The sequence below is a fragment of the Oryza glaberrima genome, chromosome 8 (genome assembly GCF_000147395.1).
Source record: "Oryza glaberrima chromosome 8, OglaRS2, whole genome shotgun sequence".
Classification (NCBI taxonomy): Eukaryota; Viridiplantae; Streptophyta; class Magnoliopsida; order Poales; family Poaceae; genus Oryza; species Oryza glaberrima.
In genome coordinates, this window is record NC_068333.1 from 7,775,311 (window position 1) to 7,802,745 (window position 27,435).

General features: G+C 41.3%; 2 protein-coding genes across 4 annotated transcripts; both read right to left on the reverse strand.

Annotated features, from left to right (window-relative positions):
• Nucleotides 1–1,240: 1,240 nt before the first annotated feature.
• On the reverse strand, nt 1,241–5,911 carry LOC127782534 (uncharacterized). Of its 3 annotated transcripts, XM_052309783.1 has the most exons (4): nt 5,480–5,908; nt 5,187–5,351; nt 4,996–5,106; nt 1,241–4,315 (listed from the first exon to the last, which is right to left on the reverse strand). In XM_052309783.1, the coding sequence occupies exons 3-4, from the start codon at nt 4,996–4,998 to the stop codon at nt 1,931–1,933; spliced, it is 2,388 nt and encodes a 795-aa protein (XP_052165743.1). In that variant the 5' UTR covers nt 4,999–5,106; nt 5,187–5,351; nt 5,480–5,908; the 3' UTR covers nt 1,241–1,930. The 3 variants fall into 3 exon arrangements, 2 of the variants coding, with proteins under 2 accessions (XP_052165743.1, XP_052165742.1); XM_052309782.1 differs by having other exon boundaries at nt 4,996–5,351; XR_008019190.1 differs by having other exon boundaries at nt 4,237–4,469; nt 4,996–5,351; nt 5,480–5,911.
• Nucleotides 5,912–15,275: 9,364 nt separating this feature from the next.
• LOC127782502 (probable E3 ubiquitin-protein ligase XBOS35) lies at nt 15,276–21,033 on the reverse strand. Its single transcript, XM_052309708.1, has 11 exons — nt 20,517–21,033; nt 19,003–19,208; nt 18,826–18,885; nt 18,290–18,361; nt 18,027–18,202; nt 17,786–17,946; nt 17,587–17,645; nt 17,466–17,512; nt 16,868–17,008; nt 16,037–16,128; nt 15,276–15,954 (listed from the first exon to the last, which is right to left on the reverse strand). Exons 2-11 carry the CDS (start codon nt 19,195–19,197, stop codon nt 15,470–15,472), a joined length of 1,488 nt encoding a protein of 495 aa, XP_052165668.1. The 5' UTR covers nt 19,198–19,208; nt 20,517–21,033; the 3' UTR covers nt 15,276–15,469.
• Between the last annotated feature and the right edge of the window lie 6,402 nt (nt 21,034–27,435).

The following is a 27,435-nucleotide window of genomic DNA, read 5'->3' on the forward strand; positions in this document are numbered from 1 at the left end:
AATGGCCTTCTTCCAACTCCTTATGTTCAGATTACAAGTCATTTTAATTTTTTTCTATGTCAAATTACTTGAATTAGTTTATAAAAACAGAGTAACATTTTCAATAAAAAAATTATATTATAAAAAATATATTCAATTTTTAATTCAATAAAAATAATGTGGTGTTGTAAATATTGTATATTTTTCCTCAAAAGTGGAAGTAGTTAATTTCTCTTAACATTCATATAGGGACTATTTACTTATACTTCATCTTAGATTCCCTTTTATGAATAAATGATCTTTTTAGAGATAAATAAACATTCCTAAGATGATCATAACATCTAAATTATACGTATGATATCTTATGTCACTAATAGATTAGAGAAAAAGCTTTTAATTATATCATTTTTTTATGTCATAACGTGTACCCGTCTAGAATCTATTTGTCATAGACAATAGATTGAAAACATTAAGGGATACCATACCAAATTGTATGGCCTTAACCCACTTATATTTCCATACCAAATTGCAGAGATCAAAATATTTAAGGGATGCTTGATGAAATGGAAATCTAAAAAAAAAAATAAAAATAATAACATAATAATAATAATTGAAGACTAAACTTTTTAAAAAAATTTGAACCCATTCTAAATAGCAATGTTCAAATATTTTAAGAGTACTGATACAATGAAAATAAATAAAATTTTAAATAAAATATAATAGAAAATTTGACTTTTTCGGCGTTATGTTGGAAACAAAATCTAACATAATTTCAGTTCGAAGTATACAACCCTAAACTATAACTTGAGTCTTATTTTCTAATATATTTTCTGATTTAGAAAAACTTTTACTGCTAAACCATAGTTTCATACTGCAATATTATATACTTACAATTAAATGAATATTTCAACATATTCAGCTCATTTAATTAGATGATGTAGTCGTATTAGCCATATTTTTTATAGAAAATATCTTCAATTAATATATCCTAAAATTCATAAAAACATATATAGTATACAAAAGAAAAATTGTTACTCATAGTTTAGAAAGTGAAAAAATAAGATATGATAAATATTAAAAAAGAAATGCATTATGTAGAAGTGATATATGGTTTTAAGTAATTTTAGTTTAGAATTTATATGCTAGCGATGGTTACTAGCATTCTGAGAAACACCACACAAATTATTGAAAAATTAAACATGTTTACATAGAGTAATCATAAACATTCCTAATCAAATTTCTAACACAGTTAAATAAGATGCCCGCGTATATGCGCGGGCTACCTTCCTAGTTCACGTAATATTTGTAATATCGATCTAACACTCTTCCGGTCATAAATATTTGAAATTTAGAATATAAATTTGTCAAACTTTTAAACTTTGACCATTAATATCTTCTCTAATGCTTAGCGGATCAATATCGTTGATCAGGAACTTGTTCAGTACATTGCCATGATGAACCTCCAAAATATATATCTGATCTATAAACTTAGATATGTGGCCATCAATCTTGTGCAATCACATGTCAACGTTGGCTCTGAAGAACATGTAAAGATTTTTGTGTTCTTTGACTAACATACCAGGAATATCATCCCACACTGATGTGGTGTTATTTTTCTTAGCTTTACCCAACAAACTATATCATTTCCTAGAAGGTTTTCAGCTCCCATTGCAACAATGCAGGGGCATTCAAAAACAAGTTACAGTCACATGCCCACCTATACAACCAACAAACAGAATATAGACTCGATAAACTAGTCGTAATCTTGCACTACAACGTGAATTGAATGGCCCTACTACAAGAGTAGCATTATTACATTGCAGTACTGAAGCAATTCATCTAACAAAACACCAGTGGCGAGGTTCGCAGCTCCGGAGATCATATGAATCCCCCCTAAATTGGAGTTCATCTCACAGGGGTAGTGACCACTCGATGGATTATGTTATAGGATTCAGGGCAGTGATGAGGTTTCCTCTTCAACATCCCTCCTCGGTTCCACCTCTGAGCCTTCCCCTTCATCCTCCAAACTCTTATGAGTATCTTTGTCCTCCTTTGGAGGTTGCCACTTGCGAATGCCGAGGTGGTACAGCAAGGCCCAGATATGGGTGATGAACTCGCCACCCTGCGTGAGGTGACGCATGTGCGCCTCCACATTGCCATACGGCGCAGCGTAGACCAACATCTGGACCCATACAAGCGCCAGCGCCTTCCAGGGGTCGGAGCAATGCCCAACGCCATCACGGGGCGGCCTCTCACCAAGAAGCTGCATCCCCAGATCTGTGCCAATCAGGAAACTGTAGTTGCCTGTCATTGCCTCACGCGGAGCCATCTTCGCCTCCTCTGCAAATACATCGTACGCACGCTTTGCATGCGCGGCCGGTCCAGGAAGTAGCTCTGGAGCTGAAACTACCAAGTAGGTGCAATACTTGGACAGAGCATTGGCGACACGGCGATTCTTCGCTCTTTCTCCTCCTCCTCCTCCTGTTGCTGCTTGTTTTTTCCTGTAACAAGGTGCTGCTGCTTTTTCAAAACAACCTGCTTCTGCTGCTGTGTCCTCCGTGCTCTGGTTCAACATGGCATCTTGCTTCTCCTGCTCTGCTAGTTCACAGTAGCATGTGGCAACATGCCACACCATTACACTGTGGGCATAAATGAAGCCAAATGAGGCCGTATTCAGGAACATGACGTGGACGAACGAGTTTTTGTCCTCGACAATCATATAGGGAAGTTCGTCTATGTCCACTCCATTCTCACGCAACTCAGATAACCAATGGTGATCTATCATGTCACTCCTGATCTGGCCAAGAAAATCAGTAATGGACGCCCTTACATCGTCGTCCAACCTAAACGCGACACCTTTGTTGGCGTCGCTACCCCACAAGTCCCAGAGCACGTGTCCAATATACTGCAATCCATGCATCTGACGGCCACCCATGGAAGTTATGCTGTTGCTGAGGAACTTCCATTCTCTCCCCGCTTTACCTGCTAATGAACACTGGCCGAGCTTATCTTGCCAGAGGTACTTGTCAAACCAATTAGTCCTGGTAATTGCAAACCATTTCAATCTCATCCACCATGACCACTGTATACCAATTCCCTTCTTTTGGTTCCTGGCGCACTCGCACGCAAAGGCGAGTCTTGCCCAGTTTGAGGTCCAGCACCAAATCAAGTGCATCAATTGCAACAGAGCCAGGGAAACCAATATGACAAGAGTGATAAAAAGATCAGCTGTTGTGGTGTCCACGACAACGGTGGCACCAGAACCAAGAGATGTTGTACGACGACTAGTCATTGTCCTAGGAATGGCAACAGCTACCCCGACAAAACATATCCCAATGAATGAAGCTAATGCCCAAAAACTAGCAGCTTTTGCTTCATAGAAGTGAAGGAATGCGTTACCAGTGAAGAAGACCTCATAGAGAAAAGCCAACTCAACACCAATCACCTTCAAGGCCCACTTGTAGTCAATAATGTCCTCACTAAGATCAACCTTGTTGTCCACATGCTCGCTCAATCCAAGAATATACCGTTGCAACTGATGAGACAGACTGAAAGCAACGCACACATCAGAACATAACTGCAGCTCATCCTTTTCTTGGCATATCAAATCTATATCAGCCATATGAACTGTATTAGACAATGCCGGGCGCTCCGAACCATATACAAGATTTTCGAGATCAGGGGGGAAATCGACGATCATATTCTCTCGCTCCTCACCATAATCCCTACCGCGTGATAAAAAACGTGGTTCTTGTAAACCTACTGTTTTTGCTTCCATGTCTCGCATTCTGCTCTGTAGCACAAGCGCCAGTGACCTATGAAAGCCCTTGACGAAGGTGATGGCAGACAACATGCCGATGGCAATGTTACCAACATCAGTGGAGATGGTTGAGATGCTCATCAATAGAACATATCCACAGTAGAGGCCAAGCTGAAATAGCATCTTCAAGAGCGGGCTCTTGTAGTCAAGGCCATTGTAGGATGTGACTGAGTCAGTGAAGCCCAAGAGGGTGAATAAGCACACAGTCCATATGGGATACATTTCGCTCTTCACCGATGAAGATTGCATTATGCCAATGCTATAGGTTCCAAGAGACAGAGATAACACATTTGCAGCCAAGAAGCCCTTTTGGACTATCCAGTGATTGGACCAACGGCGGCATGACCCAAGGACAGCAACAAAAAAAGTGAGCACAATGGCCACTAGTGCCAATGCCTCGATACGGAGCACTGTCCCCCTTGGGCCCTTCCATAGATTTCTCGGCTGATGCAAGAAGGTTGTTGATGTTGTATTTCCCAAGTGCTCCTCCATATTCCCCATGCGGCGATAATCCACCTTCTCAGGAGAAGATGTGTTGTAAGGTAGTAAGATGCCAACATAAATTAACCACAAATAATGGTGTCAGGTTACTTTTCAATTGCTAATTTGCCTTAGGATATTTCTTGGTATGAAACAAATGCCTGTTGGTGAATAGTAAGCTGTACCTTTTCTGTACAACACATATTTTAACAATTAGCCATATGACTGACGAAAAAGAAGCAACTAACAACATTTATGGAATTCGATTTTGGTAGTATGGAATCGACCATAACCAAAAATCTGTATTCATTTCTTTGGTTCAAGTCCCAATCAGAACTATAAGCTGAGCATCAATTTCAATGAAAAGAATGCTCTGGACCTAGTTTCTGCGGCCGCGGCGCGAGCCGTGGCTACTAGCAACAGCCGCAGCCGCAGCGACAGCCAAAAAATGGCAGCCGAACAAGTCCAATGCTTTATTAAAAATGAAAGGAAAAAAGAACTGAAAAACTAAGCAGTGCCAGTGATGTATCCCATTGTAAACAAAATAGTGCATTTTAAGTGTCCATCACAGAGCTTCCCTCAAACAAAAATAAATACACATAATACCTGCCTAGATATCTTTGCGGTACGATATACTCCATCCAGTCAAAAAATAGTTGACGTTTAAGACAAGATTTTGGTCAAACTTTTGAAATTTATAGTTTTGAGTCACATACCATGTTTCTGCTTTTGCTCTTCCAATTTCCAGCAGAATTGAGCCTCCCAGTTGTAGGAGCTTTCTTCCTGTCTCCAATAGAAGCCTACAGAGTATCCCTCCTCGGCGGATGCTGCAAAAACCAGCAGAATTGTATGATTGTTGCTCCTTCAAGAGAGCAAGATGTACTAGTCAAAAGTCATAACCACTTGCCTCGAGTGATATTTAAAATCATCGGTGTGTGTATTCTGGGACCCAATCAATTTTATAAACTGTACTGTATGACTTGCAGTGGGCTTGGTCTCCATCTTTATATTCACTAGAGCGGCGACTTTGACGAATGATTAGGGTCCTTGAGCTTAGCATCCTAGCAATTACCTGCATGATATTAATTAATATACATCTTTGCTGCCAATTTACCAGTTTTGGTTATAATCGATTCACAGCTAGCACAAATCATTGTGTAAAAAAAAAAAAGACTAACTAGAACAAAGACGGTGTGTTACCTTGGCTTGTAGTAGTTGCTGTAACCGAATCGATGGATTGATCGACCGCGAATGTGGGGGCGGCAGTTGAATCAACAACCACCATACTTGGGCGCATTCCTGCTGCTTCTTGAGTGCTCCAGCGATGGGTGGTGGCTGGCACGAACGCAGATGCACTGTGCGTGCAGGATTCGATCCGGTGACCTTTTTCCCCAAACCCGATGGACCGGCAGCCGGCCGGAGGAGAAGGCGAAGAGCTTGAGAGTTGAGGAAACGCGAGCGCGTCGCCGGGGAAGGAAGCTTCTCGATCTTGTCGCCGGTGCGTCGACGCACGACGGATCTGACCCCGCCGCCGCCTCATCCGGCCAGCGGCGCTCAGCCGCCAAGGAAACGGCCTTACCAGTTACTCTCTGACCCTCTTTGCCTTTCAAACGCATGATTGTCAAAACACAACAATAAGGAAGAGTAAAAATAGAATATCAGGTTTATTGGACTCCCACAGGACTTAAAAACACAAGAAAGTTTCAAAAAACTATCTTTTGATATTTACACAGGAAAACATAGGAATTCAAAAACATGGTGTTGGTAATTTTTTGTGGCAAGTTGACAAACACGATCGCAGCACCTAACGTTTTACGGTAATAATAGAGTCGCCAACCACCCTAATCTAGCAAACGCTAAATCAAGATGAGTTTTGATAAGCTAAACCGGCTAGCGGAACCGATCTAGAAGAAACCGTAGATAACTACCTGTCTCGTTGGCAAAACGGAAGATTTTCAGGACAAATCTACAAAGAGGTGTCGCACTCTCGCAGTGGTGGCGGATGATTTACAGCGCAAATCGACCAAGATGGATAAACTAAACTAGAACTAGAAGCAAAAGTAAAATAACGATTCGATTAATTGATAGATGATTGATTTTTACAATGAATCGGCATTGTCCCTTATATAGGGGTTGGTCTTGCCCTCTACAGGCCCTCATCCACGTCTAACTCGGGCTAGAAACAGATGGAAACATGAAACATGCCTTCCCGAGCAAGGAAACCTGAGACCCGACGAAAATAGAGTCTGACTCGGACTCTGCCGGTCAGACCGGCCACACACCGCCGGTCTAACCGACCCACTGGCGGCAGTCTGACCGGCCAATACACAGCGGTCAGACCGGTCCTCTCGGAGGAAAACCGGCAGATCATCCAAACTTTGGCAATTTCCCTATTTTAATTCTAGGTGCTAAATTTGGGTGTAAACACACGGGAAAATAAAATAAGGTAATACCTTATGCTAATTTTTCTTCAAAATTTATTTACAATAGTTCATTCTATAGGAATTTTAAAGAAATTAATACGAAACAAACCTTTGTTTTAGACTAGAGCACTGAACAAATTCTATTGGGTGCATGCACTTGTATTTATTAGGATAAGAAATGCATGTTTGAACTAGAGTTTCACCCCCGTGAGGGCGGCACGGACGGCGACAACCCGAGCCGCTGCCGCCGCAACCCAGCGCCGTTGCCCCCTGCCTCGCCGCCACCCAAGTGAGGTGCCGGCAAAGCCGGTTGCTCGCGAGGACGGCGGCGGCGGGGTTCGCAGCTCCCGCCTCTCCAGATCCAGCGCGGGCAGGTCTCGAGATGAAGGTCAGCGGCGCCGTTTCGGCAGCGGGCGGAGGCGGCGTCTCGCAACCGAGAGCAAGGTGGTGGAGACGGCGAGAAGCCTGCCACGCAACGGGGCGGAGGAGACGGTGGTGGCGGGGCAGAGGAGGCGGCGGCAGCGACTGGAAGGAGGTGTCATGTCGTGGCTTCCCCTCGCCAGATCCGGCGCTCTCTGGCCCGGATCTGACCTCTTCGGTGAGAGAGGTTGGATCCCCTCCAACGGCTCCTGGTGACGGTGGCGGCGGTCGACGACAGGGGCTGACGGCGGCGGCGGCTGGGGCAACCGCGGCTGTGGCCCGTGGTGGCGGCTGATGCCCGTGGTGGCAGCGGTGGTGGCAGCAGCTGGCGACGGTGGCGGAGGCTGCAGTGGCCTCGCGGGCAGCGACAGCGGGCGTCGGTGGCTGCAGGCTGCAACGGCGGACGGCTTGTGGCGATGGCGGTGGCGACTGTGGACGTGGCTGCGGCGGAGGAGGTGAGGATGGCGGTGGCATGACCATCTCGCCGGGGACCACGGCTGGCGCCGGGGGCGCGGCGGCTATGTCGTTGTACTCTCGGAGCTGGAACGCCGGCTTGGGTGGCTTGCGCGCGTACAGCAGCTCGCGGGACCACGCCGGCGAGACGGCCGGTTCACCGGCGCCTGGGGCATGATGGCTACGTCGTTGTACTCTCGGAGCTGGAACACCGGCTTGGGTGGCTTGCGCGCGTCCAGCAGCTCGCGGGATCGGCGACGGCGTCCATGAACTGCACAACATCCGAGGCATCCCACATGCCGTGGTTGAGGCGTATTCCGAGGACGAATCCTCCGCAGAGGAGGCGGGTCACATTTCCGTCCATGGATCAAGTCAACACATGTGGACATGTGCCATGCATGCGACCATTGTCGATGCGTGAATGAGCAAAAATGAAGCTTACCTGGATCAGCAGCAATGGCGTGCCGAGCACCGCGGCGGAGCCGTCCACGTCGAAGAGCAGCTGATCAATGCACGGGAACGGCGCCCTGAGCCCGTGCGGCCTGTGCTCGTCTTCATGGCCCGTCGCTGCTGATGCGGGTGCTGATGCGTGAGGCGCTTGCGCTCGGGTGCCACAAGCAATGCCTCGGCCGCCGAGTAGGCCGCGTGCACTCCAGCATCGCCGCCGTCGCCGAGCAAGCCACGACCGAGAGAAGAGAGAAAGGAGGGAGAAAGAGAGGGAGAGAGATGGAGAGCTGACAGGTGGGTCCAAGGGTATTTTTGACATTTCACGCGATTTCTCTCTCCTCTCCAACCGAAAATCATTATTTTAATCGGCACAGTGTCCATTGACAAATTACCACGTTTATGAAGTGTTTTTCCTCAAAAGTGAATTTGAGCAGTGTCCCACGTCTAAAACCACGAAATCATAGTGTCCTGTAACAAAATTTGCCTTAATTATACTATACATATATATATATATATATATATACATATATATATATATATATATATATATATATATATAGTTACATATGAAAGTTTTTCATAAAAAAAACTTGCGATGTTTTTTTAGATACTTCCTTTTTGGGGCCATAATTTTTATTTGTCAGCACACTGTTCTCTCTATTTTCAACGACAATAAGGCTGTGTTCGCTAACACGTAATTAATCAATAACACGAAAAACAAAGCTGCCTTTATCTAGTAATTAATCAAGTATTAGCTAAAATAATTTTAAAAAATAGATTAAAATGTTTTTTAAAGTAACTTTTATATAGAAAAGTTTTTACAAAAAAATACACCGTTTAGCTGTTTGAAAAATATACGCACGGAAAACGAGAAGGTGAGTTAGAAAAATGGAGATAAGAACTCAGCCTAAGGAGGCTTGGATCGCATGCCGGAGTGACGACCATATCTGTGTTTCGCAATTTTTGTCCACCTCAAGTGGGCTTTGTCTCTTTTTTGTTTGCAAAATTAGTCCAATACTGTTAGCTTGGCCCGATAAACATATGGGCCTTTTTACATGGGCCAATTGAGTGTTTTTGTCATTTTGTCTTTTCATTTAATTTGATTTGAATATTTGAATGTATAAAATTTATGTACTTGATATTTTATTTATACCGAATGTTTCCACGTAGAAAGTTTGCATATACAAAGCTTATATATGGAACTTTGCGTGTATAAAGTTTCAGGGGTTGCTAGTTCGCATGTGTGCTCCAGAAACGTAAGTCGTGCACGCAGCACGAGAACATCAGGTGGAGTTGGACTCTAATTTAAAAGAAATTAAACTTTCAATGTCAAAATTGTAAAAATTTCATCCTAAACTATAAAACTTGCAAAGCAAATCTGAAAACATTCCACTACTAGAAAAACCAATTTTGCAGAAGTTGGTATATTCTTTCCCAGGCAGGTAGACCTCTCAAAGCCAAATGGCCGTATATAAAGATAGCAACTGGGTCGAGACCTTCGTCCACCTGCGAAAATATATTTTTCAGGCAGACCACTTAATAGGTCCGTCTGTGAAAACAATCTTTACAGGCGGACAACATAAGACACCGCCTGCGATAATATTTTTATTTTTGCAGGCGTACCTCTCAAGAGGTCCGCCTGCAAAAACCGCAACAACGATAAAAAAAAATCAGACCCCTCTCCTTATCCCCGCATCTCCCCCCACCACACAATATCTAACCTTATCCTCTTCCCCTCTCTCTCTCCATTAGACTTTTCCTCTCACCCTCTCTCTCCCTCTCCCTTTCCTCAGACCCTGCAAGGAGGAGAGCCGGTGGTGTGGTCGATGGCGGCTGGGCGAGGAGGAGGAGGAGGTCCGGCGGCGGCTCGGTGAGGAGGAGGAGGGCCAGCGCCGGAGTAGGCGCGACTCGGCAAGGCCCGGTGGCGACAGCGGTTCGACAGGGAGGCCCGGCAGCGGCTCCGCGTGGAGGAGGAGGGCAGGTGTCGGGGTTGGCGCGGCTCGGCCAGGAGGGGTCCGGCGGTGATGATGGTTCGGCGGGGAGGGCTGGCGGCGGTGTAGCGATGGCGGCGGGGTCAGCGTGGCTCGGCGAGGAGGTCGTCCGGTGGTGGCGGTGGCTCGTCATGGCGAGGTATGGCGGTGGCGGCGGTTCAGCGGGGAGGGCCGGCGGCAGCTCAGCGAGGCTCGGCACTGACGAGGAGGTTCGGCGGCGGCAGCTCGGCAAGGCAGAGCTAGTGGCGGTGGCTCGACGAGGCAAGGAGGGCCAGTGGCGGCTGCACAACGATGAGGGATGGCGCCGACGAGGAGGAGGGCCAGCGGCAAATCCAGATCCAAATCCAGACCTCCTCCATTGTTCTTTCTCTAGATCTGATCCATAATTTCTTTTTTTCTCTTTTATTTTTGTGGACTATGTGAATTTTATTCTTCTCTTATTTGTATAGTGACAGTTGATACGTGAATCTTGTTCTTCTCATTTGTGGAAATGCGAATATTGTTATTCTCGTTTGTGTGTTGATTTGATTTATATTGTGATTAATGTGTGCAAACGGTAGCTGGATGGGATTTTTTTCAAATTTTTTTTGCCCAAAATTATTTTCACAGGCGGACTACTTAACGGAGCCGCCTGCAGACAAGGGGTCCGCCTACAAAATGATTTATTTTCTCAGGCCTTTGGGTGCAGGCGGAAGTTATGGCCACCTACGAAAATGTATTTTGACCGCCTGCAAAAACGTTTTTTCTAGTAGTGTTCATCTCAAATCACAAATTAAGATTTTCATCTGAAGTAGTCTAAAACTTTCATATCAAAATCACAAAAAACTTCCAATAAAATTTAGAGCTTTGATCTCGAAAGCACAGAAACATCCAATCCAGAATCTGAATCATTCATCTAGAAACCACAAAAAAACATTCAGTTCAGAATCTGAAACTTTCACCTAATACTCAAATCATCTTTCCCTTAACCCCTTTGGCCTCGACATCGCGAGCATCTTGGCTGCTGCTCAGAGGCGACCACGTCGCCGCCTTCCCAGCCATCGCTGTATGGTCTGATCGAGGAGAGGAGCTAGTGCAGGGGCAGTGCTGAATGGTAAGAGGAGCTAGGGTGACTGGGATGGAGAGATGTTGAGCGAGAATAGGAGGGATAGAGGGCGGCCAGATCAGTCGAAAACGGAGATGGAGGGCATGGCCGGGCACCGGGACGCATAGAGGAATAGTGAGAGCAGCTGACGGCGTGGCAAAATAGCAAGTGCAGGCTGCAGCGAGAGAAGATGGGAGGTAGTGGGAAAAAATCGACGAGAAGAGGTTAAGTACACGCATCATTTGTCTAAGGTGTGCCAGCTTCGTCAATTAGCATTCATGTAAAGTTTTAATGTATAATATTGTTGGCCAACATGGCAACATGAACAAAATGTGTGGGCTTTTCCCCATATTTGCACGTGGGCCAAAAAGGACATTTTTTTCAATATATAATATAATATGTACTGCTTCCTCCATAATGTACTCCCTCCGTCTCAAAAAAAAAAAAAGACAAACCCTGGATTTTCATGTCTAACGTTTGACTGTCCGTCTTATATGAAATTTTTTTATAATTAGTATTTTTATTGTTGTTAGATGATAAAACATGATTAGTACTTTATGCGTGACTTATCTTTTTAATTTTTTTCATAATTTTTTTAAATAAGACGGACGGTCAAACGTTGGACACAGAAACCTAGGGTTTGTCTTTTTTTTAGGACGGAGGGAGTAGGTATTTTTGAGGTAGGCACGGATATTATAAAAGTAGGTAGAGATGATTAGAGTAGGGTTGTGATTGGTGGAGAAAAGAGAGTATGTGGAGAAATAGCATCATTTTGGGACAAGTTACTGTGCTAGAAATAGCTGTATTTTGGGACGGAGGTAGTATAAGTAACCAGATATAACTAGCAATGGGCAGAAATATACAAAGTTGTTACATGAATTCGACTTGCTTAGTGGATTAAGGATTGAAATGATTCACTCAAGAAATCTGAGTTTAAGGATTGGCAATGGCAAAAGAAAAAAATGTTTTTCTCTTTTTTCACATTGGTGGTTAGATGTGGTTGTGGCATAATTTAGTGCCTCTAGAGAATAGCTCTACTCACTTACAGATATAAAAATTATCTCTATTAAAATATCACAAAATATAAAAATATTTTATATTTGTTTATAGAGACAATTCATCATAAGACACCTATGAGGTTATTTTTAAAAATATCTCTGTAGTAGGCATTTGAAAAGGATCCCTATAGTGTATAAGTATTAGAGAAATATCTCCTTTTTTTTTTTTGAAACGCAAGAGCTATGCGTTTCATTGCACTGAGAGGAACAATATGTACAAGCTCGGTCTGTGGACGTGTTTGTTGCTCTTTTATTTTGATCTGGAGTGCCCATGGGCTGAATAGTAAGGATCGTCGCAACTCTGTCCGACTGTCCTTGTTATTTTGTATTCAAACGCTGACATTGTATTTGCAAGAAACAAAAGTGACAGTCTTGTTGCAGCGCTTGTTTATCTCGGTCTTCGGAACTAATTACGACAAGCATGTTGTTCTTCTGGCTTTTGGTACTCAAGGAGGTATCTTACACTACTAGAAAAGGTATCTTACTCCACTCCAGATCCGCGCGCCGCCGGCGCCCTCCACGACGACGTCCGCGCGCCACCGCATCCCTCCTCGTCGCCGGCGGCCCCCCTCCTCGACAACGACGATGACCGTGACGCCGCCGACGGCTCCCTCCGCTCTAGATCCGCGCGCCGCCGGCTCCCTCCTCTCCCACGTCCGCGCTGCCGGCTCCCTCCACGACGACGTCCGCGCGCTGCCACATCCCTCCGCCCCCGGCCACGACGAGCGACGACGCGCGCCGCCGGCTTCTCTCCTCGTCGCCTCCGCCGGCTGCTTCTTCTCCTTGCCCCCTCCGCCGCCGTGACGACGACGACGACGGCGCCGACGGCAGCGGACGGAGGGGAGCCCTGGCTGGCGGCGCCCCGTGTTGTTTTTTATTTTCCTGAGATGATTTTCGTAGGCGGGCCACGGGCCCGCGTGCGAAAATGATCCATTTTCACAGTCGAGATGGTAGCGACGGTCCTCTCCCCTGACTGCGAAAATGGTTTTGGGCCGCCTGGAAAAATCTTTTTTCTAGTAGTGCTAATAGCTTGGAAAAGTTCTGTTTGCCAGGCAGTGGTCTCTCGTGTGGATGTTTTTTTAAGTGCCAGTACAGTTTGCTGAACTTGAGGAGATGAATATCTCTTTAAGCCGTTTTTGGCCCTATTTGGAAAATTAGCCAAGAGGTATTCTGAGAGCTATTTTTTAACACAAGGAAATAACCCTTTAATAAAGCACATTTCTACAACGAGACCGTTCTCTCTATGGTCATAACCAGCTACCTCAATCTCTTATCTAGTTGCTACTAGTATACTCAAAAGTGCATGTGTTTTTTTTCTTCTTATAAAATTTTCTCTTAGATTACTTATTCGATTTATGATCCAATTACATAATTGTGTTCGTAACAATTAAATCTTTATAACAAGATCTCACATGACTATATTTTAATGAAAAAAATACAAATTACTTCTATAATATATCTAAATTACTTTTAGATTTCATTAAATTATTTCTTAGTCATAAAAGTACTTTAATAAAGCTTGAAAGTAATTTACCTATATTATAGAAGTAACTTAAAACAAAAGTAAAGTAACTTGTTATGATAATAAAAGAAATTTATACATTCATAATGTTGTGAGTTGTTTATTTTATAATCATTTTTAGTCAGTGACGTAATTTGTGCTGATTAAATTTAATTTCTATATAGACTCATGTTTTTACCTCTATAACGGATTTACTTTTGATGTCGTGATAAAGTTACTTTCCTTTTGTTTTAAGTTACTTCTATAATATATCTAAATTACTTTTAGGCTTTATTGAATTTACTTTTATGGGTCTAAGAAGTAATTTAGTGAAATCTAAAAGTAATTTAGATATATTATAAAAGTAATTTATAATTTTTCATCAAAATATAATCACGTGAGATCTTGTTATAAAGATTCAATTCTTACGAATACAACGGTGTAATTGGATCGTAGATCGGATGATTAGTTTAAGAGAAAAAAAATTTTTGAAGCCGGTGTAGCGTAGAGCATCACATAGCTTCCGATTTGGATTTCTCTCGATGATGCCACATGCGTGAATCACCAGGCCATGTGTGGTTTAGACTGACGCACCAGCGCTTGTGGGATCGGACGGCCAATGAACGTGTCGCGCGATAGGGCAAAACAGAGAGCGTGCGAGAATTAGATTTTGCCCTTAATAAAATAGCCCTAAGTTATTTGGATCCAAGGGTTATTTTGAAAGCTATTTGGCCTTTAATGCACTTTCCTATGTAGAGAGAGGGAGAGAAAAGATACTTTTTCAGTGGGCCCCAGCCGAAATAGTCTCAATTAGCACCTCTTGAGAAGGTTATTTCCAAATAGCCCTGAAATAGCTCACATGTTTGAAACTTTTAGGCTATTTGAGAGAGGGCTAAAAAAATAACCCATGGATCCATATAGGGCCTTTGTTGTAGGGTGTTCCTCTTATCCGTGGGAAAGCATGGATAAAAAGATGTACTCCCATCAGAACATAGTACTAGGAAGGGACGAGATATTTTACAGTATTATGAATCTAGATAGTCAGCACTACGAAACTGGAAAGATAGGCTGTCCAGATTCATAGCACTAAGTCTTATCTAATTTTAGGTTCTTATATTTTGGGATGAATAAAGTAAATGAGTTCAGGGTTTGAGAGTTTGCCATCCTAAAATGTGCTCACCATTATTCAATAATCAATACATACCATCTCATTACCAGGTAACAGCCACCAGGAGTCCAGGACCTCCTACAACTAGAAGACTGAAATGCCAGTAATAGTAAAAGAAAAAAAAGGTAACTCTTAGAATAGTGTAAACCAGAGGCAGATCCTCTGACTCTGACTTGACTTAACTGCACATGCAGTTGAGTCACGAATATTTACGTTCCACTTTACTATGGCTTATATATAAATGGTTTAACTACACAACAGTTAAGTCAGAGGATCCTCTCCGTGTAAACCTAGCTCTACTCATCTGTACTACTAAAATCCAAGTTTTTTTTCTCAATTACACGGCACACGCGCACACACGCACTCGACATCTAATTCATAGATCTCTGTAATTGCCAGCTTCGCTATCCATGCGGCACAAACAATTTACAGATAAGAAACTCAACAAAGATCATGTACACAAACACATCTTAACCATGAGGATCACATGTCATGTTACAAGACCACAAGCAGCAGAACAGAACAGACTACAGGTATGAAGAAGCCAAGAGAAAAGCATGAACAAACACTGCACAAGTTTGTACTGCCAAACCCCCAGAAACTCACAAAATGGATGGGAGGCACAAATACAAATAGACAGTAATGCTATGAAAATTGTGAATATCTCCTAATTCTTTCCCTATACGAAGACGACCGCTGCACATCCGGCCTGAAGCAATTCACAAGGCAGGGCATCGTCTCATCGGCTCCGGTGCAATTCAGCTTTATCGACGACAGCTTCCCTGAGCTCGCGGTTCGAAACGATGAGCAGCCTAGATCAACTGAAGAGGAGCGCAGGCTGCGCATCTCAGACCTTCGGTGCAAAGAACCGGCATACTTGGAACTAGTGATTGCTGCAGGACCAGCATATTTGGAACCGGTGCTTGCCCCTGCTGCGCATAGAGCTAGCGATTTGTTCGTCCACGGAAGCTCCTTTATTGGGGTTGTACTTGCGAGTCTACCGAATGAGACAATCGTGTGGCGGCACAAAGGGCAAGGTATGGAGCCAGGAACACCACGGATAGATGTTGAGCTGCTAGCGGTGGCGCACAAGTAGAGCGCACATTTGGTGCAGAACTCATGGCCACACCCTATAAAAGAAAATAAAATCATATGAATTTAAACGGGATTAGTGGAATAGAAGTATTCTACTGTGGGGTAGTTCAAGAATACCTTCTGCAGACACTGTACATTCCGTATCCAAACATATGGCGCATGGGTCATGGCAAACAGATGAGACAGAAGTTTTTCTCCACCCACATTCCCTGTAAAAGATCCACAAACGATTGAATATATGTAAATTAATGCTCAAGGTTCTAAATCTTACTAGTAACTAGACAGTTCCTAGTGTGTGTGTGTGGTGCTACAGACCTACAGAACACCTGGTCAATGGATGTTTTGGCTTGTTCCTTGCACTTGCGCCATTGAACTCTCATTGCTGTTACAGTACTATTGTTGGAAGTTCGAGTTTAATCAAAAGTCCGTAAGGGAATAACTGGCAAATCAATTTCCACCAGGAGCTGGGGTAATCCTGGTGTGTTGGCTCCCAGCCTAGCCCCAGCAGAAAATGTCCCAGATGGAATTTCATTCCCTGCTAACGCGAGTGGCAGAGATGGGGAAAATTGAAGTACCATTTTTTAATCCTGTGTGAACATTAAAAATTGTAAATGGGCCTAAGAAAAAGGTTTCTGGATACTGAGATTCTTGTTCTCTTTCTCAATATTTCTCCCCTAGTGAAGTTTGGTTTCTACTGCAATGAACTGTTTTATCTCCTGACCTCCTGAAGCCTATAGGCAATTGCCTACCGTGAAACATTGGTGAATCTTACCTCTTCTGGTGGAACAGAGGTTTGTGCTCTGTTGAAAAAACTACTTGAGTACAGATGTTTGGTCAACTTTGGACATGTTTCATTTCTATTATGGAAACAGATAGGTACTGGTCTGGTAATTTCAGACAAACAAAATGATAATAGGATCTACCTATGACATCACTTGTTTTACTCACCTGGCAATTTTGACAATGCTCATCAGTGGGAGAGACAGATATGATGATGGAAGAATGCGTACTGGAACTTCTGGCCGTTTGGTTAGGATACCTTCAACACTACTTTTGTGCCATGAACGAGCCACCATCAAAGGGGTCAACCTTCAAGCAAATAGCATTGCAGAAGAGTAAGCAATCCAAATAAATTATAGTGAATTTTCTACAGATAATGAAGGATAAACAGTCCACATGCAACCTGCCTTCATTGATTAGGAACAGGAAATAATTCATGTTGTATTTAAGTCCACACAGAACCATAGTTGCAGAATTTGAGTTGAAACTCAAAATAAATATGGGTTACTTAGAAATCATTGTTCAAACCATGTTATTATTTAGCATAATTAGCTTGGAAATTCCTGTCCAGAGTTCCAGCCACATACTAGCAGCATGAAGTTTTGACAAGTTGACCTCAGTTAAGAGATCAAATTTGCAGAAAGCATCTCAGAAATATGTGACACTTGAATGTGGTAATTGTAAGGTAAACATCCCCAATTAGATATGTTCGATATATGCTATGTAGAACTAATAAATCTTTTATGATGGACTTGCTATTGCATACCCGTTAGTATTTTGAGCTCTCATGTTTGCTCCGGCTGCAACAAGAAGCTGTTTAACAGCAATCAGTAAATGGACATTGCCCAATTGTTTGGAATCGCATGAAAGAGAAAATTGATGCATACTTGACAGCATACAGCACTTCCACCACAGGCCGCATAGTGGAGAGGTGTGCTTCCTGAACCTGCAAAATGGAAGAAGAGCTAATCTATGAGCATATAAAAACCTGGATACGGTTCCACTTGTGCACTATATTTTCTTGTCATAACCAATGGTCAAGTTCCATTAGGAGTTGAATTGAGTTAAAAACATTTAGCTTCATACCTATGAGATCAATAGTTGAACCATCATTGATAGTGACCTCTGAAACAGAGGCTCCAAGGTCTAACAGCAATTGCACGCACTCAGCATGCCCATGAAGGGCTGCCAAGTGAAGCGGTGTGACGCCCCCATCAGACTTGTTGTTTATTAGCCTCCGGAGAGCTCTGGAAATCAGAATGTAAAGGGGTGCAATTATTAGTCATCAGTAGATGCCAACATAGACTAACGTCAGAATTTAACATACACCGCATCAAAAGCTTCCTTATTTGTTTCATCTGTGCATTTTGCGTGCATAACACTCCAAAATTCTGGCAAGCTTGGTACGTAATCAGCCACAAGGAGCCGAAGGCACCGAGTATGACCTTTTAGGGCGGCAAAATGAATAGCTGTCGCGCCACTAAAACAATCTTTTTTGTGAATCTAGAAAATGAAAGATATAGATAACTTGCATCAGTCGATATTGCAGTGTGATTTGACACAAGAACAAGTTAGCTAAAGGTAACTTACATTAGCTTTAAAAAGAACTAGGATCTGTACAACTTTCCAATGACCATATAGACAAGCTTGCATTAGAGCAGTCTGCGTATGGCAGTTTATTGTTCATTAGCACAAAACCATAGAAACATTTTATTTAGCACAACAGAAATGAAAACAAATTAAAGAGTTGATATTCAATTATCCATTGAAGAGTACTCCATGTGTTATATCAAAGCTAAGGTAAACAACATAATCCAAACAAAAGAAAAGTAGGTCTGTCTAGCTTGCTGCCCCTTTCTAACAAAGGCTACTGCTTCTCATCCCATAGAACGTTAGGAGCCTCATATGCACGTGGAATGCACATGTTTGTATAATATGCAAAAAAAAACATTTCAATAGTATTTGCATATAAACCAAATCTAGAAGAATAGATTGTATTTCTTAGTCCCTAGTGGAAAATATTCTTTACACTTGTTGCTACGTTGATGAAATATTATAAACCAAGGCAAGATATTAATGGTCATGAATAATGGCCATGAACAAGGTGAGAAAGAAAATAGCTTTACCTGTCCTCTGCAGTTCCTGAGGTTGATATCAACACCAGACTCAATTAGGAGAGAAACAATCTAATGGAGTAATGAAATAATTAATTGTTACTTGACTGAACAAATTAACAAAGATATCTCAAAAGAACCGCATATAGATAAGGAAACTATTATATGGAGAAAATCAATTTAGAACACCTCATGGTGGCCCTTTGCTGCTGAGTAATGAAGGGGTGAGTTCCGGATCCCAAACGTTGAATACCGCGCAAGTCGGGGGTTAAGCTCCAACAGGGCCATAGCCTCCTGGATGTCTCCATCCCTTGCAGCAGAGACAAGCCGCTCACCAGTAGCTGAGCAACCGAATGAGTCGCCCACCATACCTAAGAGCCCCATGATGCGTCTACCTATCAAAGCACAAAAGATTAGTATTACCTTGCAAAGATTCGGCGAAATCTTGATTTAACTCTTTCAACACACCCTGGACCTACAAAACAATCAAAGGATTCCTATGCCAAGGCTAGCTAGCAAGGCAACGAGAATGGAGAGCCTGTAGTAGGAACTACAATATTGCCTTCAAATTGATCTGGAGGGGTATTTATTCACTTGGACGCTCAACAAGAAACCGATTCAAGAAACGCGGAAATTAAGCCACATGTCCACTTCACAAAGCACCAAAGTCCTGCGTAGGCACGGACAAAACGGCGTCACCGATGACGAGGCATTTCTGCAAGAAGTTAGCCAAAGATCCACACTAAAGGAGTAAAGAGGCCAGTAAATCAGCAACTAGATCGCTAGACCCCTTGTCTACCAGAAGCTAATGGGCATAAATAACAACAAAGTTAGCCCCTTTCTTAGGAAATGCCCTGAACTGAAACAATAAAGAGAGAATTGAACAGATGTAGCATCATCCTTCAAGAAAGTAACCCCAAAAGGGCAGTACTCTGACCGGCTTGGCTACTCCACATGGATCAAAGAGTACAAGCATCACCTTTCTTTAGCCAAATTCCCCAAATCTAGTCGGAAGAAGGGGAATATAACTAAACGAGGCATCTTCCTGCAACACAGCATCACCCAATTGAAACCAAGAAATGGTAAGCGACGATGTCCTCCATGAAGCTACCTGCCTAGTACCTCTCTCTTGGATTACTACAATTATTAGTTTCTTACTAATTACCTCCCTCTTGGATTACTACAACTATTAATTTCTTACTAATGCGTGATGTGGGAAGGAAGAAAAAAAATGCAGTAATGGTAGAAACAGCAGCAGGGAGACAGGTGAGGTCACTGTCTCTCCCGTCCCTTTCATGGCAAAGGCCCCATTTTTTCTTCCTCCATGGAGGAACAGCACAACTACCAGCGCCAGCATTGAGCTCCAGAATTCGACGTGTAATGGTGAGAGAGAGCAAGAACACAAAGAGGGACACAAGCGTCAGTAGTAATTAAGTTCAGTGCAAACTGAAACTCCTCCTCTTGTGATGTCTGAAAAAGGAAACCATTTCAGAGCTACTAATAATAATAAAAGAATCCACCAACCCCGGATCGCAATCTTGGCTCATCCGCAAAACGAAATCACACGAACACATTGCTACTCGCCTTGAAATTAAAAAAAAAACACACAGATCTTTAGGTGGCTAAGCTAAAAGAAACGGGTTTGCGCGGGTAATCAGGATCAGGAAGACCAAATTAAATTAAAGAAAAAACGAGCAACCCACCTCCCCTCCTTCCCGGAGACAGGGATCTTCAGGCGGCCGGCGCCGGAGACGCTCCTCCTCCCCGCCGCCGCCGCCAACTCATCAAAGAGAGGAGAACCACCGCCGCCACCGCCGCCGCCACCGTAGCTCGCCTCCTGCTCCCGGATGGCAGGTCAAAGAAGCCACCACCACCACCACCACCGAGTCCGAGAGAGATCAGAGAAAACGATGGCGCAAGAATGGCTCGGCCCCACAGCTCGAGCAGCCCCTGTCCCTGTCAGGGGACGGCGCCGCGCTGCGGGAAGAACGAGGGAGGCGTGGAGGAGAGCACGAGGTGGCAGGAGCAGCAGCAGCTGGAGGAGGAGGTGGTGGTGGTGGATGGAGGCAGGAGGAAGAGGAGGGGGAATATACACATGGAAAAATTTGGCAATTTGCGCCGTGTTTTTTTCTACTCCTCCATCTTGTTCAGTTAGTTTCTGTAGCTGGAGCCGCTGGGGAAGGGAGGAGAGGTGGAGAGGAGGAGCAGAAAGGCGTGGAATTTGGGAGGTTGTTTGTGACGTTTGCTCTTCGGTTGTATCAGAAATTCAGGATTCAGAAGCTACCTACTGGCAGTTTCTTCTCCTTTTTGTTTTCTACTACTGCATTTGATTTTGAAAGTATAAGTGTTTTTAAGAGTTTTAGCAGAATTAAGGTTAAGGTAAGAATTGGTTGAAACGAAGAGTAAGATGGAGCAATTAAATGAGAGGTGGTATCTGATTGTTTGAGATGAGAAAGTAGATGAAAAAAATATATTATATTGTGGTTGTATAAATTTTGAATCTTATTTTTTTTATATTGGGAATATGTTAGTTTCGGTACGAGATACATTACAAGTTTTAAAAAAATGGCAATTGGTTTTTCAGAGAGAAATGGGGGTAAATTTGTGTCGAAGTAAAAAAATTTTAAAACGGCAGGAGATCTAAGTATTATTTCTTTAAGATAAGAGAAAGGGAAAAAAGTGAAGAGTGTTAGAGATAAATTTTAATACCCACCCACCCACCCGGGAAATACAACATCAACACAACACACACAAAAAAAACCTATGCTCTAGCACTACTGTACTAGTCAAAAGCTCTTGAAGTTTGGAAACTCCTGCTAAGCACCAAAGTTAGCACCAAAGAGCATCCTCACTAGCAATGGCTTGAAGGACATCACGCATGCTCAGTGTAGCGTCATTAAAAACAAAATTATTTGTATGCTTCCAAATCTCCCAAATTACCAAGATAAAAATTGAATCGAGTCCTTTCTTCTCATTAGTAGGTAACCATCTCACCCGTCCTTAACCATGCCCAAGTAAATCTTTTTCTAAAATTTTAATAAAATATGTTTTCCTTCCAAAATTGCTAGTTTATCATGGTAAATTTGATCAAGAATTTTTCTTTGTTTTTAAAGGCAGTGTATTCTGCACATGAAGCATGCACCCATTTTGTAATACTTTTGTAATTAAAGTTTTAGTCTCATAGCCCACTGGTTGTAATATAATGGCCTCTTGCTTCTACTTTTATTTGGTTTTTCTTGTGGACTTCCTTATATAATTACATTACACTATCAACAACTAATGTGTCCTTACCCCTTTTTTTTTCTCTTGTGACACCCGCAAGTTTATTATGTGCACCTTATAATAAGTTTCCTATCATACAATATTTTGTTTAATATACATTATTTGAGGGGAAAAACGTGAACATATGTCAAAGGTATTGTTTGGTGTTAACCATACAAGAATGTTCTCCTAATAGTGGCATATTTTAACAACACTCTGATGAACCTATTTCTTACATATTGCAAATAGCTTTCATAGGTTTCACCGTTTCAATAATATATATTAAAAATGGTTTTCACCGTGATCAACTCTAGAACAGCTCTATATATGCATTGATAAATGATAAGCACAAGTTGACTTCCTATTTTCATACTATGCGGCTGATGTATGAAAACGTGTTAAACACTAAGCAATGTCTTGTTCAATGGCATCGACATATACATCATGTTAGATTTAGCTAAGATTTCAACTCAAATAGTATATCAAAGCTACCTCAACCTAATTCAGACGGATTCTATGTGCTACACTGAACCATATTTGTGTTATCATGTTGATAAATTAGAAAATTAATTACCCTTTAAAATCATATCCATGTTTTTAAGCAATATTTGTTTTCTTGGATGAATATTTTGTGTTTGTTAACACGAAATGAATACCATTTTGTTAATTGGTTAAGGTGTACAACGCAACAACACGACATAAAAACTCTTTTGAATTTACATGAAAGCGACTGAGCAAGAAAGATCGAAGCAAACCAGTATTCTACCATCTCATGGACCGGATTTATGACACCAAGAGAAAATGACTACTTATTAAGTTTAGCAAGCAAAAGATCTTTTCTACCGCTGCATGCATTTTGAACTATAAATAATTCACAAAACAATAACATAGTTGTCATACAATTCATGTTCTCTGATGTCTGAACATTTACAGTCTCCAATTCACTCATTTGGCTATTACTTTATATAATTGTATATAGCAATGAAATTTAGAAATATTGATGATTCAAAAATAATTTTCATGACAAATTATGTTCTGGTGTATTTCCATATAAGAAATATATGTTGTCACTTAGATAAAATATTAGTTTTCAGAGTGTCAAACTTTAACTATAGACTCCTCTCTTTCAAAATATAAGGAATATTATGTTTTGTTAGGATAAGACTCACTAATAATCACTCTATTAAGATATCATTTATTTGATATAAAAGAATAATCATAACTAAGTACTTCTCAATATGAATATAATAAATTCAAGTTTGCATCATAAAAATTATATTAATTGTTAGTTAAAACTTCAAAACAAAATACGTCTTATATTTTGAAAAACAGAGATAGTATATTACAGGGCGATAATATTCTAAATTGGAGTAAATATTCTTTGGAATTGTCATTTCACAGTGTAAGTTTATCGAGAAAATGGAACATAGTTCCTGTAGTTTTTAGTTTTGTTTTCTAACACTTTAATGACATAAAAAAAACCTGTTAACTTGCACATACGCAGCGGTAGAATGTGTGTTATGTGATAGTGATACGTGCAATCCAATGTCATTAACTAGCTCTTATACTTGGTGCTCATTGTTTGGTTGTTGGGTATAATCTTTTTTTTTTAGGACTGCTGTGTTTGATGGGTTAAGACTTAATATTGTGTGAAACAAACTGATGGAAAGCATAATGCTAATAAGCAAATGACCTTTTCTTCATGGCAAACTAATTCTTTTTTCCCAAGTGGCAAACTCCATGAATTGACCTCTTATTGAGTTCAACAAGCAAATGAGAAATGGCCTTATCTATCTGTCACATCCCAATTTTCAATTGCAAACATCATTTTCAATTATACATATATTACTCACCTCTATGTCTGCCCAGTGCTTCATTACCTAGAAAAAAGAAAAGAAAATGTCGGCGAGTGCTTGTACGGGTAGCAACTATTATGCAAGGGGACATGGAGAGCTGTTCCTCTGTGTTTTTTTCCTGACCAAAATATATTCTTTTTCCACCACAAGACACTGCATGCATGCATGGATGGACACTTTTCATTGTGTGATGCAGAAACAAATAATTGCAGCCAAGAAGGAGGAGGAGAAGAAAAGCCTAGCAGATGGTGATCTAACCCCACAAGAGCAAGGCATGTCTGCTTGCCCCTGCATCTGCATGATGGAGAAAGGCCTTTGCCATTGCCATGCCACTGATCAGGCTCCAGTCCTCCCCTGTGTCATGCAGATGCAGGCCCCATGTTCCATTGCAACATGGAGCTGTAGTCCCTTGTCGATTTGTCATTAACTTTAATTGTTGTTGAGGGCCTTTAAGTGTTAGATGAGATCTACTTGGAGATCAATAACAAGGGATCCATAGCTTTAGGTTAATCTTTCTTGGAGCATGAGAATTTTGCAGTAAATTCTGCAGGTTTTGCCATAGGAACTGGTTGGTTTCTGTAAAAAACCTGTACAAGTTCAGAGTGAGCAACTGAACAGGACCCCAATTTTTTGGACCCAAAAATTTATGTTGCAATGCAAGTGAATATGTTTTAATATTTTTGAGGATATGTTTATCCCATTTTAAAAGTTACCTTCTTCCCGATTCACTCATATGACTAGAACATATGCATGTTTTTTTTTTCTTGGCTCTAATAAGTTTTCAATGATAATCATAGCCACCACAAAGACCTGGAGCTAATGATAACGATGTGAAAGTGCGTTATAGGCACTAATGATTCCACTTTTATGCTTCCTAAAGAAAATGGGATCGTTGCATATCACACGCAATTGCCAAAGGAAAAATTAACTTTTTGTTTAATGGTTTTTCTTTAAAAAGGCCTCATTTTAAGTTTCACATCGGGACCTTAAGATCTTAGATATGATGTATTGGCCGCTACGGATCATTTGATTATAATGAAATTTAAAACGGGTATACTTGACGATGACGATATGAATCACATGAAAAATAAATGTATTCGTTCGGTTGCAGATACGCTACAAGATCAATTTGGACCGGCTCTTGATCGTTTACAACATGCGGTTCAAATAACTATCCATAGAGTATTCATACATCAATCAAAACTGACTCCACAAACTTTGGTAACTTCAACTTCAACCTCGATTTTATTAATAACTACTTACGAGATCTTCTTTAATACATATCCCTTATCTCAAGTTTTTTCGGTACTTATTTGTGCTCTCTGCCTACTGCATATTGCTTGTATTCAGCTACTGCCTCTATTTTTTGCTGCTGATTTTTTTTATAAATGTTTGACCATTCGTCTTATTCAAAATTTTTGTGCAAATATGAAACAAATTAAATCAAGCTTAAAGAACATATGATGATAAATCAAGTCACAATAAAATAAATGGTAATACATAATTTTTTAAATAAGGCAAATGATCAAACACATTTCAAAAAGTCAACGACACCATGTACTTAAAAAATGGAGTATATTCTTTGCTAGCTAATGCTGGTCCATCTACTTGATATTGCATCAAGAATAAATGTATTTTTTTCTCTTGGCCTGATGTTTCGTCCAGGAGGATATGGATATTTAATTTGAAATGTTCTGAGATGTTGTCATTCAACAAGTGTTGCCAGTGGGTCTCAACAAGGAAATTTAAAAAAATTGATGTACATATTATTTAATATTGAGGGAGATAAATTGGTAGACCATATAGGATCACGGGACATGCTTGACGACTGTTGTGGATTGGTTGTGTACTGGAGGAAGAAAGCACTAGTGATTGGTCATCACATAAGACTTGTTAACTGGAGCTAGCTCATCTTTCCTGAGATAACCATATATTGCAGTACAAGAATTTTGATCCAGTCCCAAGGAATTTAATTTAGCTGCTTCTGCACAAAACTATTCTCCTACATTTTCCATGACCACACTTCCCAAACTAACAGTTTATATTTTTACAATAGATTTTTTTATAAAATCAAATAAATCTATTTTTCAAGTTTACAATACTTTTAATCTTCAAAATTTATCCCAAAATATAATAATTTCTTCACATACATTCACTTCTCAACCAATCGCAACCTTCCACTATTCAAATTACATACATATATCTTTTTCTCAATCAATCATAACCTTCACTCATTTAATTTTACCAATTTTTTTAATACCCTTATCCAACCCTTAAAATCCTTATATTTTGAATTAAGGTAGTAACTAATAATTAACTCGTCTCGTTTCCCATGCGAGAAAAAGCTCAGTCTTAACCTCTCTTTCAAACAGAGCCTATTTGGTTTCAAGCCACGAATTTCACTGCTTAATTACTGCAGTTGAGCTTCTGTAAATTACACTGTAGCCTGTAGGTCATGGATAGATTGATAATTTGCTGAATCTTGACTGTTTCTTTCTCAGGGCACAAATGTCCGCCCATTCAGATTATTCAGACACACCAGACGTGCTCACATGCCATCTCTCTCTCTCTCTCTCTGACCAGCAAAGTTTGATTAATTTAATTAATCAGCAAGAGAGATGAGATACCCTATTCCTAATTAAGTCTTAAATTATCTGCCCTCCCAAGCTTGCTTTCCATGTGCAACCTCCTGCCCATGTAAATAAAACTGTGTAAAAGCACTGCAGATGTCAACCAGAGTACATGAGAGATCTCTGGATTGGTAGATTAGCCCAAGTAAATTACCAGCTAGGAATAAAGGAAAGGGGGAGAGAGTTGCAAGGGAAGTTGCTAACAGAATGAATCACCTTTTGACAAACATCACAACCTACCTTTTTCAGAGATGGTACCCCCCAACATTAGTGGGCCACATGATTAGTTAATGCCAAATTAATTAAGCAAAGCAGTGTCGTCTCAATCCACTGGGACATGCTTTGCTCTAATCAAACGTTGAATCTTCACAAAATGCAGTATTATATCACATGGCTCATCTAGTATGCATAATTAAATTGGCTTTGTTCATTGATGCTGAAGAGACTACAGGGAGGCACACAGTGAGGCTCAGATTGGACTTGAGTTGGTCTAATTTCTATAAGAAAAACCTACAGAGCTAATTTGTATGTAAATTTCCAAAATCATGTAGAATTAATAATCTTGGATTTAAGATTGGAAAAAGCTATACGTACGAAAGAATCCCTACAAAACTCTTACAAACGTCGATGTGGCATACCGTAAGTAAATCTAGTTTTTCTATAATTTCTATATAGCTAGTAGTAACTAGTAAGTATGTGTAGCAGTGCTAGGAAGAATCAGAACATCGTCTTATTTTAATACTTACCAAAATCTGTACTAAAGTACTATTACAAATAAACAAGTATCCCAACCGTTAGATTTAATTATCGGATAGCTATGAAAGTTCAAAATTCAATCAATAATATTCCCATCAGTTTTTTAAGATATTTCAAAA

Coding starts and splice junctions, on each gene's coding strand:
- LOC127782502 (XM_052309708.1), bottom strand. CDS start 19,197: ATGGGGCTCTTAGGTATGGTGGGCGACTCATTCGGTTGCTCAGCTACT. Junction 18,203..18,289: donor TAGTTCTTTTTAAAGCTAAT/GTAAGTTACCTT, acceptor TTCATTTTCTAG/ATTCACAAAAAAGATTGTTT. Junction 16,129..16,867: donor AGCATTGTCAAAATTGCCAG/GTGAGTAAAACA, acceptor GATCTTTTACAG/GGAATGTGGGTGGAGAAAAA.